Source organism: Parus major, chromosome 14 (assembly GCF_001522545.3).
Source record: "Parus major isolate Abel chromosome 14, Parus_major1.1, whole genome shotgun sequence".
In the NCBI taxonomy this organism is placed as follows: Eukaryota; Metazoa; Chordata; class Aves; order Passeriformes; family Paridae; genus Parus; species Parus major.
Genome location: NC_031783.1, coordinates 13497838 through 13512278, shown reverse-complemented (window position 1 = coordinate 13512278; position 14441 = coordinate 13497838). Strand labels below are relative to the sequence as shown.

Genomic DNA, 14441 nt, shown 5'->3' with positions numbered 1-14441 from the left:
AGCAGATGGCTCTGGGAATGTTACAGAATTAGCCACGCTTGCAAGAAGGTCAAATCTCTTGGAGTGCAGTGGTGGTCACCCAGGATGTCCCCACGAACACCACAGACAGAAGCCCACCAGGGATCCCTCGAGCACAGGGAAGAAAGATGGAGCTCCCTCTCCTCCCTGCTCTCCTACCTGCAACACGTAGCCCTCCCGGGCGCTCTGCTCCCGGCCCAGAGCCACTTTCAGCTGATCCTGCAGGTGCCGGTTCTGCTCCAGGAGCTCCAGGGCCTCCTTCTGCTTCTGCTCCAGCTGGAGGGACACGAACAGAGACAGGGTCCAGGGAGTGGGCAGAGGATCAGCCATAAGGAACAAGTGACTCAGAGGGGACACAGAGCAGAATTAATGGAGCTTTTGATGGCACTGCTGCTCTGCTCTGCTCTGGGACCTGGATTTCATTTTTCAAAATCCCTCCCCTCTGAAAGAACTTAATTATGCAATAGTGTAATTCGTAAAGCTCGCTGCAGCAAAGGAGGAACGGTACCAGCTCATGCCAGGCACGACCCTGGCAAATCCTAGCCCAGTTCAGCTCGGTGATATTCCTGGTTACTCCATAAGAAAAGGTTACCCCTTTCATTCCCACTAATACACCTTAATTCCAACTCACAACAACCTTTGTTACCCCATGCACGGAACTCTTCCAAGTGATCTGAGCCTCCTCCATTCTTTTCCAAAAATCTTAAAGACTATTTTATGTAGGCTTCACAAAAAGTGAGCCTTTGTGCTGTGTGCTGCAACTCAAGGCAGTTTGTAACTGCAGACACAAATCTCTATAGCTGCAGAGACACAGAAGATTAGGAGCTTGAATTTGTAGTCTGGTTGAAACACCTTGATTGTACCCATTTTGTCAGAGACAGGCTGGCTACAACCACCACAAATCAGGCTGTGTTGGCTGGAGGGGTAAGGAAGTACCAGGCTATAAGAACAGCCCTTTCTGCAGCTGGCAGGGCTGAACAGGAATGGATGCAGATCTGATGCCAGCTCCCCAAGGAACCTATAGCATCCCTACTAGCTGCTGTTATGAAGGAGAAATATTTATGGCTATTTTTAAGCCTATCTCAGGCTCCCTACAGTTGCCTCAGTGGCCATTCTGGCAGGCAGCCTGCACCATACACACCCCTTTACCTCCTTCTCCAGCAGCGTGGTCAGGTGCTGCTTCGTCAGCCCCTCTTCCCGTTCCTCGGTGTGGGCGAGGTGCAGGGGTGTGATGGGGATCTGCTTCTCCTCCCGCAGAGGGGTGGTCTCCACCTGGTGCCAGCGCTGCTCGATCTCCACGTGGACGTTCTGTGGCTTGATGTCTGCTGGGACGGGCAGGATCCTGTCCACCTCCATCCTCAGTGCCTCTTCTGACCCTGCCCCATCCACAGCATCGATCATCTCGAAGCGTTTGCGCCGCTCCTCCCGCCGCCGGGCCCGCTCCCGCTCCAGCTCTCCCGGGTCGGCGTCGGCGGCTCCGGCGTCCCTGGGGAAGGCGGCCGAGCTGCTGCTGGAGGAGTCTGCAGCGTTTGCACGCTCCTGCACCAGGGCCTGCTGAATGGGGCGAAATTCAGCCCAGTCAAAGGTCTTGGACCGTCCTTCTCGTCGGCGTTCCCGGGCACGGCTCCGCTTCTGCTCCGTGTCCAGCTCAGCTTGTTCCACATCCAGCTTCTCGCTCGGCTTTGGACCGGTCTCGAAGGAAGAACTTGTTTTGCTTTTCTCTTCCGGCAGCGAGCTGCGAGGACAGAGAGAGGGTGAAGGAAAGTGTCAGTGGGTGCTGGAGACAGCCAGGCGCTCCCGTGCATGCCTCAAAGAGCCGGGTGGAAAAGGGCTGCTGGAAGCCCAAGCCAATGCCACGTGGGTGCCCCCTGCCCCTCCGTCTCCCCTCGGGTGCAGGAGCTGTTGCTGCCCTTCCCCAGGCTGTGCTGGTGTGCAAAGCCTTGGTGCAAGCGTTCCCAGCTGCTCCTGGGACACCCTGGCACCCGGAGAGCGGCTGATCCCAACCTTGTTCCTCCTCAGCAGCCACACTGGGGCCAGTGACCATGACCAAGCAGCAACCCATGGCTGAGGCAGTGACCCCAAACTGCGCTGTCAGAGGCTCCAACAGCTCCTCCAGCCCCCTGGCTGTCAGGCTCCATGCACTCCCCGGCTGGCACGGCCACAGTCATGTGCTTGTGGGAAAGATGCCACCAATCCCACCAAAGCCAGGCTGGCTTCAGAGGTGTGGGGCAGAGAAGCACAGAGCAGCTCTGAGAGTCTTGGGAAACAAGGGTAAGGTTCCCCTTCAGCTTGGAAAAGTATTAATGGGTCCATAACTTCTCTGTGCCACTATCTGCACTGAAGGCACAGACCTCCCCAGGGCACCCAGCCCCCTGGCACTGGGCAGCCCCCTGACACGGGCAGGGGTGAGTGCAGTGAGGAGAGCACATTATTCAACACACCACAGAAATCACTGAAAATGCCAATTTCTCAAGCAAGGAATTATTTTTTAATGCTGAGTTAGAGGGTGGTGGGTTGAGAGGGGAGACAGTCATCAAGCAGGGGAAGTTAATACAGGAAGGCAATACCATTTCTAACCTATAATCCACAATGCAGTATTAGCTTTTTAAATACAGACATGCCAGCCCTGTAACATGCAGATCAAAATTAAACCAGAAAACAGCAGTATGCTAAGTCTGTGGAGGAAGCCTGTCCCAAGGGAGTAGTGGGCACTTGCTGAACTCTCTTTGCTACCCAAAGCTCCAAAAGCTGCCTCCCAAGGCACAGTCCTGCTGCCCACGCTGACTCCTGTCTCTCCCTGCTTCCAGCACAACCACAGCATCCCCAGCCTCCAGCAGGGACTCAACAAGCTTTCTGCAAGAGCTGGAAAGCAGCTCACTGGGCCCTTCACTACAAGCTCTGACCCACAGGACCACATGCATGGGGACTGCCGTGATCAGGAACAGCAGCAGCAGCAGCAACAGCAGCATCACGGCTTCTCCCACCTGAGAAACACACCCCAGCCCCCAGCCAAGAACCTCATGGATGTACACAAGCCCAAAACAAAGGATGGAGCAGAAGAGATGGCTCTGCATGGGCTAGTATCTTCCGATGCACTGTCATCCAGCAGCAAACCACACACTCAGTAGAGATGGGTTCTGAGAGACTCTGGCAGTTACAGGCTAAAACCAGCTCAGAGATAATTCCTTCTTCAGTGCTGTCACTTGCAGCTAATAAAATAAACCCAGAAGGCACGGCAATGAAATGTCACTGCTCCTCACCCATGATACTCCATGACTCCAAAGCCAGGCTCTCAGTCTGGAGTCAGTTAGTCATTACAGCTGCATTTTGAAGTAAAGCAGGGATGAGACTGACTCTTAAAATGGAGAAGAGTGACAGGAAAGAAATGAGGGTCCTGGGGCCTGCCATATGGTGTTGGGACACAGAAATTTTGCCTCTTTAAATCCCACGTGGGAGAATCTTGGCATTTCTAGAGGTGACATCTCTCACGAGCTCATTTCTCCTCTGCTCCTTTCCTAAGGGCAAGGGATGTGGGTCAGGGAACAGAGAGACAGCTGCTGGGAATGAAGTGAAGACACTCAGAAGGTTGACCCAAAGTTTCTCATTTCATCTCCTGCAAGTGCCCCATGGCTATTAATTCTGCTCAACCATTTCACATCTCCTCCACCACAGAGAAATTAATTCATATCACACAGGAAGGGAGTGGTCTTTGCCTCCCAGTGGTATTTATAGGTCAAAATAAAAAGGCATTTTTAAATAGGGGTGGGTGTGGAAGTGGTGCAAGCTGCACGCTGAGCACGATGTGGCAGCAAGGGCACAAAGGTTGCAGGGAACTGGGGAGCACTGGGGAACCCAGCCTCACAAGGGCTGTGAGCTCAACATGTATCCAGCTCTGGGGGTATTTTCTATCTGCCCCATCATCATTAGCAGACTGTAATTAGTGCCTCTGCAGATTGCAGGGCACTGCTGAGGGCAGGGAGCAGCGCAGCATTTGCTCCCCATGCCAGCAGCTGACACATGCAGCAATGTAAACCATCATTAGGGCTCAAGAAATCAAGACAAGGAGCGTTTGGCTGGGTGGAGCCACGGCAGCAGGTTAATGAGACACGGCCAAGGGCTGCAGGGGTGTGTGGGGTGGAACCATCCCCGGGGGTGGGTGAGCACCGCTGCCCTCCCAGCACACCGAGCACAGCACCCCGCCTGCCCCCGGCCACACTGTGCCTGGCACCCCTCCATGCTGAGCCTTGGGCAGTCTGTCCTTCAGCCTTCCAGCAGCCCCCTTCACCCACTGCTTCCCAGCTGAGGAATGCAATGACATCCCAAAGCCAGCTGGGATGGGCTGGGATACCCCACACTGCTGCACAGGGCTGCCAGGCAGGCACCAGTGAACACAGCCCCACTCCACACACAGCGCAGGACTCCTCAGCAACGCGACTAACCCACACCAGCCTCTACCCCATCCGACACCAGCTCGGTGGGAAACGACAGCAGCACACACATCATTCGCTTTTCCCAGCTCAGGACTGGTTCAGGATCTGTTTGTGCTGTAGAACAAGTTCCTGCCCAACCAGGACCTGCGCCTGGACCCTCTCAGAGAGAAAGCCAAGTAAAACCACTTTGTGTGGGCTCAGAGCAGGTGCAGACAGTGAGCACAGGGCTATCGTGCTGCAGTAACCTGTGAGCAACCATAAATACATCTGGCTCTTTAAAGGCAGAGAGGTTCCCTCAAATTTCCTTGGTCTTCATCTTCGTATCTAGTCACATCGGAAGATACCAGTGGGGGGAAATCAAGGGTCAAGACCAGGTTGCTTCTTCCCTTCTCTCTGGCTTTTATTTAAAGGAAAAAAAAAGAAAAAAAAAAGAAAAAAAAGGGGGGAAGAAAAGAAAGAAAAATAAATGGAAACTGCAGGACTTCCCATCCGAGGTGCAGAAAAGGAGGAGCATGCAGTGAATCACGAGATATACAAACCACAGAACGTTAATACAGGAGAGAACACAGTTTTCCAACCTGGGCTTCAGCACGGATAGTTTCAAAGAGAAGTTTTTCCTGGGATTGCATGGAAATCAAACATACACAGGAGTGAGGAGAGAGGCGGCTTCCCCAAGACCCCTGTGAGATCCACCAGAGCTCGGGCAGGGCTGGGAAAACAGTGGCTGAGGGCTAAGCAGGATGGGGAAGGAGAGGCTGGAGCATCTCCAGATCAACAGCACTGGGTGAGAAGAGCCATTCCATCAACACAGGGGCAAACCTGGCAAAAACCTGCTGGCTGCAGCTACAGTAAGGACAGGAGATGGAGTTAGTGGTGCAGCCATGTCCACGCAGCCTGTAAGAGGTGGCCTGTACGAGTGTGGCCAGCACAGACAGCTGTGAGGAGGCCAAACACCCTGTACACACAGCCAGAAGCGCCCACAGAAGGTACTCTGTGACGCAGCAGGTCCCCTTCCTCTGGCACTGACGCAGGAGGAGACACCAGCATTACTACAGCTTAAGGGGATGAGCTGCAGCAGCTTTCTGGAAGATCAGAAGAGGAGGGAAGACGATTTCCTGGCTGGAGTTTAAAATAGATCAGAGCCAAACAGTTTCTAAACTGAACCCTGGGCTCCTGCTGCTGTGACCCATAGAGGGGCAGGGCAGCTCACACTGAACAGTAGCCAGAGGAAAGGGTGAACCCAGCACAACTGAATCCAAGTGGTTTCACAATACCTGGTGGGAATCCAGAGGAGCCTTGATATAGAAACAGTATTTCATATTCCTATGCACAAATTAAAACCACATTTTCAACCCTCTTGGAAATCTGCACACATAAGAATTACTCGGCATATCAGCGTCCCCACAAAGTGTATCCAAATTAAGCTCAGAGAGGTGTGAGAAAGAGCTGCAGCTTCCAGGAACAGACAGGCTCAGAAAGAGGAAAGAAAAGGGAGGAGGGACGAGCTACTCCTGCACAGCAAACCACAAAGCTGCTGGGGCTGCTACAGCCCCTCCTCACCTCGTTACATCGGGAGCAGTGGTGGGGCGAACGTGTTTCATGATGGTCTGGATCCAGTTGCGGCGGATGCCCGACGTCATGGCAGAGAGGGTGAACTCCCCTTCCTTTGTCTACAGAGAGAGAACAGCTCAGAGCACGTGACTGCACCCACCAGCAGCTTCTCAACTCCCCAAGACCACCCTGCACCCCCCCTCCCCAAGCCCCCAGTGCTGGGGCACTGCTTGCTGGCTACACAGAGGTCAAACCCAGCCCCTCCATCCCCCAGCACACTCCTGGTGGGAATTGGCATTTCTCAGCAATCAGGCTGATTCTGCCAGAGGTGAGACTCTAAGACTGTGACAAAACCTTCCCTTTCCCCCTTCATTTTCTAACAGCCACAAAAACTGGCTCTCAAACCCAAGGCCACAGCTCTTCTGGAGCACTGCAGGGTGATGCTGAGTGGTCTCTCTTGGGTGTTTGGGGAGATGTTCCCCTTGTCATGGACAAGCATCCCCATCAGCTGTCCTGCAGCTAGACTCCTCCTCCTCCTCCCCACATTCTCCTTACATGGATCTGGAAGCCGTAGTTCCGCTGAACTGGGTACTCAGTGACATCGTAGCACGTGGATAAATCGATTTCTCCATCCAGGTCAGCTGCCTGCACAGGGAAGAGGTAAAATTAGCCACAAAGCTTTGCAGCCCCAAAGCATGGTGGGCTCACAGGGAGGTACAGCAGGTCCCTGAGAAGCACAAAGCCCTGAAGGGGCTCCAGGACTTTGGCACCTGGGAATTGGGGCACTGAGGGAGGCAGTGACCTGCCCAGGGTCCATTTGGGAACACCAGGAGCTGCCCTGTAATGGGTTGAACACTGACAGAAGACACTGACCTCCTCTGCCACTGAATCCCGGTAGTATCTCAGGCTCTGGTCAGTCAGCACAAACCAGTGCTTCTTCCACTAGGAAACAAAAAAATGGAACAGTTACAAACCTGCTCCTTCCCCACCACCATATTCATGGCTGCTCATCACAGGTCGACCGGCAGAGACGCCGTGCAGGAGGCATCTCAATGCCTGCCCCTCCCAGCTCCACACATGGCTTCATCAAGGCCCCTCCATGGGAAAGGGAGACCCAAAAGGCAGCAGTGCAAGGGACAGTGATGGTTTGCTGCCACCCTGCAGAGTACCAGACCCTGCATGTGACAGTGACACAGTGAGAGCCACGGGGCAGTTGCAGCCTCCCCATTAGCTCCACTGCAAGATGAGGCTTTTAGGAACTGCACTTAAACCCTTTTAGGACAAAAAAAAAAAAAAAAGTAGTGAAGCATTCATGTTTTATCTGCAGTACCTAGGAACTGAGCTGGGAGTCTATTCCTGGCCCTTGCTCCATATAAATCTGCCTCCTGAACGTTTCCAGCACTGGCTCACCCCAGGCAGCTTTCAGTCAATAAAGCACTCACTCCAGCTGCCAATTCCCCTTTGGCTGTCTATGGATGTGTGCTTGGACCCAGGGGTACCCACAGCAGAGCCTGGGCCACCCACAGCCACAGGCAAATTGCCCTCATTTTCCCTTGACAGCTGAGGAGGAGGGAAGGAAATCCAGGGAAGGGGTGGTTTGTGAACAGCCAGGGCCATCCACACTGCCTTGGCACCAATGCCCACTCCTAAGGCTCCAGTAGAGCAGAGCATCCTGCATCCCTCTGGCAGCAGGGAAGTGGCACCAGCTGCTTTCCTCAGAGGCATTCATTTATTTATTTATTGTCATTTCCCTGGCACTCAGGAGACTTTACCTGAGCCTCATTTCTGACACCAAAGAGAACGCTGGGTCACAAGGGAGACGAGGCTAATAAATATGGAACAGGAACATGAAACCAGTGCTGCCATCCAAGCTGCCCTGGCTCCCTAGAAACCCATGATATTATATCCACCTTTGAAACATCCCCAGGACAGAGCACCAGCAATTCCCACCTCAAGAGAAGTACTGATCCACATAGGGCACTGGGGTTCCATCAGTACAACCAGCACGTTGGAGTGAGCTGCCAGAAACCAGCACTGACCACAGCACCAGACACTGACACAAAGGGCAGAGCTCTCTCCAGACTCACCTGCCCATCCTCATATTGCTTTGTCAACCAGCCCTTCTTGAAGTTCAGCAGGTCAGGCTGGAAGAAAGGAGAGAGGGATCAAGAGAGGGAAGAAGTGTCTGCACCCAGAAGGCAACAGCAGTGAGCTGATAAAACCAGCAGAGCAATAAAAGAGACCAGAAACAGTTAAATTCATAAAATCATAGAATAGTTTGGGTTGGAAGGGCCATTTAAAAGTCATCTAGCACAAACTGAATTATTACACTGCATGGTGGCTAAATGTTTGCTCCCAGGAGGAACGGAGACCTCTGCAGTTTATTCAGGCTGTTCCCTTCCTACCATTTCTCCTGCAATTTCCTACTGCTACACCAGCATTACAGAGAAAGGATAAACAAGGAATTAGCAAGACTTCAGGCACTTTTACCTCTATTATATATTATGAAAGAAAAGCTATGTGCTATTGATGAAAGGCTGCAGGGCTCAAAACAGGCTGAGTTCCCAAGGCTGGAAATACAGGGAATCCAAGCCCTGCACCACCCAATTGACACCTGCTTTTTCCTTCAATGTGGGTGCATGGGGATGTTGAATTCCTGAAAAAAGCAAGCAGGACAGCGTGGGATAACTGCTGCCAGCCCCTCCTCCCAGGCCTGCCCGTGTGCAGGGAAGGATGTGGTGGAAATGCTTTCACTCCCCCGAGGCTGAGCTCCTCCAGCTGCTCCATGTGCTGCAGAGTGGAAGAGGAAAGCACAGCAGTGTGTGAAATCCAGCTGCAGCATCTGAAAAGGGCTACAGCAAGGACAGCAATGGAAATTTGGTCTGGGAGCCTATTCAATCAAACCTGTGGAGCAGCACATCCCACATTTGAGTGAGCCCATGGTGGTGGGAACTCAGTCCTGCTCCACAAAAACACAGGGGAAAGTAAAGTACTGAATTATACAATGTTTTGGGTTGGAAGGAACAGTAAAATCATCCTGTTCCACCCCCTGCCATGAGCAAGGACACCTCCCACTACCCCAGGCTGCTCCAAACCCCATCCAACCTGGCCTTGAACACTTCCAGAGATGAGACAGTCACAGCTTCTCTGGGAAACCTGTGCCAGAGCTTCCCCACCCTCACAGGGAAGAATTTCTTCCTAGTATCTAATCTAAAGCCACAGTACTTTCTTCCCTTCACTGGATAATGTGCATTGCCACTTCATATGTACTTGCACTTCTTATTCCCACCAGGAATTTAAAAATCACTCTTGTGGCTGTACAAGTCTACAGGAAAAGCTCCAGAAACACCAAGCTACTGCATTTTTCTGATAAGTCCTTGAATAGAAGCTGTCCATCCACAAAAAAATGCAACTTGTATTTACAGTAGCTCTGTAATCTATTTGAGAGATTAGCAAGTGTATTTATTTTGTCCCTACAGAAGGGTGGTAAGGGAGAGAAGAGCACTTTGTGTTTATTCTGTACTGTTTGCCTCCAGGTCTGGTGAGCATCTAAAATATGCAAAGGGAGGAAAGCTCAGGAGGAAGGTTCAGCCCTTCCTTGCAGCCTTCATCCCACTCACACCCACTTCCAACTGCATAAACATCAAGGAAATGGTATTAGAAAACTGGGACATGTGTTTGCTCAGCCTGGTCTGCGTCCCTGCCCCTGGCAGGGGAGTTGGAACAAGATGATCTTTAAGGTCCCTTCCATCCCAAACCATTCTGGGATTCTGTGATCCTATGAAAATACCTCAGTCATGACACAGCAGCTGGTCTGAGTCCAGAAACTGGACTGACCCTGTGCTTAGCTGGAAATGCCCTGCTGCAGCCTCTGCTGGGGGACACCATGGGACAAAAAGGGGCTCTGAGCAGCTGAGGTGACCCCAGCACTGCTAGGGTAACCTACAGCATGAGTGTCTGACACATCACACAAAGCATTGAGGAAAAGGGGTATTCTAGGGGAAAATAACCAGAACAGGGTCGGCTTCTCAAGATGCTGCTGTACTTTAAGGAAATGTGCTCCTCACAAGACTCTTGAATTTTAATTTCTGCGACAGGCAAAAGGTGTGGCCCTTCTCCAAATGAGCCCCTGACACTTCCAGGATTGGTCACACCTGAGCACATAAAACTCCAAGTCTGAATGCATCCCATATCCTATGTGCTGGCTGTGAGGAAAGCCTGCAACAGCCCAGCTTTTGTGGGACCTTCTGGGAAGGGCCTCTCATGTTCTCCCCAAGGCCCTGGTGGCTCACCGTCATAGAGGACTCTGTGGACCTTCTGTCCAGTGACTTTGCCCGGCGGTGTGGGGACAGAGGTGACGCAGACACATCCAGGATGGAGCCCACAGCTGCTCCTTCACAAGTGAAGTCCTGTGTGAACAGCATTAGCCCAGATCAGTGCAGGAACTAGGACAGAGTCCTGCTCTCTTGGCTCATGGCATAAAAATCTGCTTTATTTAATGGGCATCTCAGGCTCAGAACAAGTGTCATTTCCTTGGCAATACATTTTTTTGTCCTTTCAGGCATTAATTTGTTCCCATTATATCCAAGCATATCTGGGACTCTCAAACTCGTTTCTTTTGTTAGTTCACCCTATCCTGATGTGTCCTGCCGTGCCAGATCTGAAATTTCCCTTTGTATTATGGAGAAAGAAGAGACAGCCTGGTTTTCCACTCTGATCTACACCCAGGCCAAGGGAGCAGAGCAGGAAAATTTGCACAGACTGAGCACACACAGAGGTTTGGCTCCTGCGTGAGCTGCCTGTGACTCCAAACCCACATCCAGGGACAAAACCTGTAGCTAAACCCTCTATCCTGGGCTGCAGGATACCAGGTCTCATCTTCCAGAAGAACTTGGCTGAGCATCTTACCCGTTTCCGTGGGAAAACCCTCTTCTCACTCCTGCCCTGCCGCGTCTCGCTGGAAAGAGCAGCACCTCCCGACGCGTTCGTTTCCATGTGCTCCGCGTTCTCAATGTCTAGTGCCTCGAATTTCTCAATCACCTGGGATCTCCTAGAAAACAGAGACAAAAGGAAAACCAGAGATGGTTTAAACACAAGAGCAGCAACTCTGTGGAGCTGTACAACCCCACAAATTTAAGGTCGCAGAATTGCTCGACCCAGAGTTCATGCACACCTGGCTTTTGGTCCCTGTATCTCTGTGAGCTCCAGCGTGGCCAAATCCAGAGTAAAAACCCTGATCTGACATCATTTTACCCACAAAGTGAGAAAAAACCTCACATTATTCAGCTCTGCACCTAGCATCTTCTTCAGTAACTAGAAACCCCTCACAAAACCAGCAATAACTTTTTATTTGTGAATTTTACAGCCCCTTGGGAAGCAGGAATTATGGAGCAGCTTTGGCTTAAGCTTTGCCTCTACCCTCTAGCACTGTGGCTCTCAATTGCTCCCCAGAGCACTGATACATCAGCCCAAGCTGGGGTGCAGAGGTAATGGGTGGGTCTGGGTCCCCCAGTGTGTTCACTGCAACAGGAACCCTCTGAAAACCCAGCCTCACACAGGGAACAGCCACAGGATGGCACAGAGCAAGGGGTGTCCATAGGTGCCCCCAGACCACGGTTCTGGCTCACAGCAGGCACCAGCTGAAAGGGTGTGAGGAGATGAGGAGCACCTTGTACCATGGCAGGACACTCCCTGAAGGACCTGGGGCCTTTCCCTCCTCTTAACTGGGCTGAAAATCCAATCTGGACATCAGGGGGCACAACCTGGGCTCTCAGACACTGCCTTGGTGGAACCATTGCACCGTGGCACTTGTGTCTCTGAGAATGGAGAACTATGAAGAAATGGATGGAGGAGGAACCAACCCTGGATCAAACCCAAAAGGGATTCTCTTAAGGACAAGCAAACAGGTGGAATTAGAAGTGCTGTTTCAGCATGAGAAGCTGCTTTCTGACCCACAGGAGAGCGATTTCCAAAGAACCTGCTCGTGTCTAAGTCTGCATTCCCGGGGCTTCAGGAGGAAAGTATCAGCCTCAGGTCTTCACTCACAAACTGGGAATATAAAGCAATAACCCACCATCAGCACATGCCAGCTGTGCTCTGAGCTGTGAGGCTTAAAGTTTCATTTCAAACCTCCCCAAAAAGCTCTGTCCAGGTGGTTTCTTGACACAAAATTTGGACCCACATGTGCCACATCTAAACTTGGGGCTGCTTGCTCTGTGTGAGCCTCTGATGTGCATGAAAAATCACAATGGTAACCACATGAGGGAGAACAGGTTATCCAAAATAAAAACATTTTTAACACTTCCCACAAAGAGGAACAGCAGGTTAAGGGTTCAAAAACCATGAGATGTTCAGTTTTCAACCAATATTTGCACCAAATTCTATAAAGGAGACAACCAGTCTGAGCACATCCCATGCCCTGGGGGCTGGGGCCTCCCACTGCTGCTCAGAGCCAGGCTGCCAGGACACAACCAAAGAGGAAGTTGCTTTGTAAATTTAAAGATCTTTGATGCTTTTAGGTGACATCAGTTCAGCCCCTGGTGCCTCCCAGTTTGCAAACTGGGAGTGGGCAGATCCTGGGCTCATGCAGAGCTCCCAATTTCCCTGGGATGTTCTGCTCATGAGATGCCTGACACAGGCCAGGCTGTGGAGCATAAATCCATGTTCTGTGTTCATTGACAGACATGGAATTGTTTTGGAATCACATTTTTTTAACCTTTTTTATACTGGCCCAGCCTTCTCTGAGTCTCAGTTCAGGAGGGAGGAAAAGGTCCACGAATTAACATTGTCTGTGCCCTATTAGGTGAAGGTCTGAAGAAAAACAAATCAAGAGAATAAAAAAAATAAATAAAAGAACAAAAACCCAACCAAAAAAAACATATAAACAAAATCAAAAGCAGGTTGATTTCTCATGAAAGGGGCTGCACCACCAAGTTGTTCTACGGCTTGAGATTGAGATGAGATGGTAGCGAAGCAGGCGAAGTAAAGGTGGACACGTCACACAGCAACACAGCAGGAGAAGGTGGAGAGCAACAAGACCTGGAAGAAAACAAGGCTGGAAAATGAATGAACAGAAGAGGAAATTATATATCTGCATCTACATACAAAACAAAATCAAAATCATTCCAGTCATTCGTCATTGAAAAAGGGAGGAGAAAAATAAATCACTGCAACCAAATCACAGCCCCAAGGGTTAATATCATCCAGATTACAGGAAAGAATCTTTTTTTTTATCCCATTAGATCAACATTTCAGAGAGATTACTGCCAGAGATCCTGGAGGGACGGGGAAGGAAGGGCTTTCCTCCCCTCCCCATGTGCTGGATAGAGCTGCTCCCTCCACACAGCAGCTCTGTGTGGACAAAACAAGGCTGGGACAGGTACGAAGAAGCTTTATATAAAAGCTGCAGTGCCATTTAGTGCTTTTCAACTACAAAAGCTCATCCCAAGGAACTCCTTGGCCATGCAGGCTGTTAATCTTTTCCAGGCCACTAAACCCAGGCTGCAGATCTCAGCTGTTAGTGGAGGGGGTGTGCAGTGGGAAGGAAAGCTCAAAAGACCAGCACGAGCTGTCATTAAAGTGATTTTCTTTGATTGGAAGAAAGGGCTTTGTTTTTATTGGATTCATTCATTATTTAGCATCAGGAAAGATAGCAAGTGTCAGGAAAAGGAAGAGGAATTTCCCAAGAGGTCCACAGGAATGATGAGGATAGTTTTACAAGTCTTTATTTGGAAGAGCAGGCACTCCTCTGTATAGGGAGAAGCAGAATTCAGAGCAGAGCTTTACACCTCAAAAAACTCCAGAGAAGGAATTTGAGTGAGAAAAGTCTTTAAAGCAATTTCAGGCAATTCTGCTATAAATTGATGCTAGAAATACACCTCAGCCCCTGATCACACTCCTCCAGCAGATCTGGCTGACACCACAGTGAACTCTCGCCACTGTGAGAGGAACATGGGGTCAGCTGGGAAAGCTGTGGTTTTACAGGCTGTGCCCCTGCAGCCGTGCACAAAAAGCCAAGTTTGTCAAACAGAAATCCTGATATGTGCAGAGATTCATCCCTGCAGCTGCAGAGTCCCTCTGGGACATGGGGACTGCTGTCTAAGGATGTTCCTGCAGCTCTTTTCAGCTGTGATTTTTGTGTGCAACACCTCGAGATTCATCCATGGTTTCCAAAGAGCTGTCCCTGCCCTTCTGCCCTAAGGACGGGTCTGAAAGGGGAGACTGCAGATGGCTCCACCTCTCTGGCCTCAATCCCTGTCCCCCAGCCCAGTGTGACATCCTGGTGGGTGCCACAGCCCTGTCCTGCCACGTGCCAGCAGAGGGAACTCGCACTCTGCTGCTCTGCCAAAATCATGGAGATTATCTCCTGTTTCCCGATTCCTGGTTCTGAGTGGCTGCAAGCTCCGACGTCTGCATGGGGCGTGGAGGCGGTGTCAGGTATAA

At 51.1% G+C, this 14441-nt stretch overlaps 1 protein-coding gene across 8 annotated transcripts in view; it reads right to left on the bottom strand.

Annotated features, from left to right (window-relative positions):
* MPRIP (myosin phosphatase Rho interacting protein) overlaps positions 1–14441 on the bottom strand; it is a 77305-nt gene that overhangs the window by 22333 nt on the left and 40531 nt on the right. For 5 of the 8 annotated variants that reach the window (XM_015642842.2, XM_015642841.2, XM_015642846.2 and 2 more), the window contains exons 8-16: positions 10908–11049; positions 10292–10408; positions 8087–8143; positions 6873–6941; positions 6555–6644; positions 6009–6118; positions 5027–5065; positions 1168–1753; positions 178–294 (exon numbers count right to left, since the gene is read on the bottom strand). In XM_015642842.2, coding sequence (XP_015498328.1) covers positions 178–294; positions 1168–1753; positions 5027–5065; positions 6009–6118; positions 6555–6644; positions 6873–6941; positions 8087–8143; positions 10292–10408; positions 10908–11049 — 1327 coding nt within the window. The remainder of the gene's footprint in view (positions 1–177; positions 295–1167; positions 1754–5026; positions 5066–6008; positions 6119–6554; positions 6645–6872; positions 6942–8086; positions 8144–10291; positions 10409–10907; positions 11050–14441) is intronic. The other 3 variants (XM_015642845.2, XM_015642851.2, XM_015642850.2) reach the window with 1 other exon arrangement.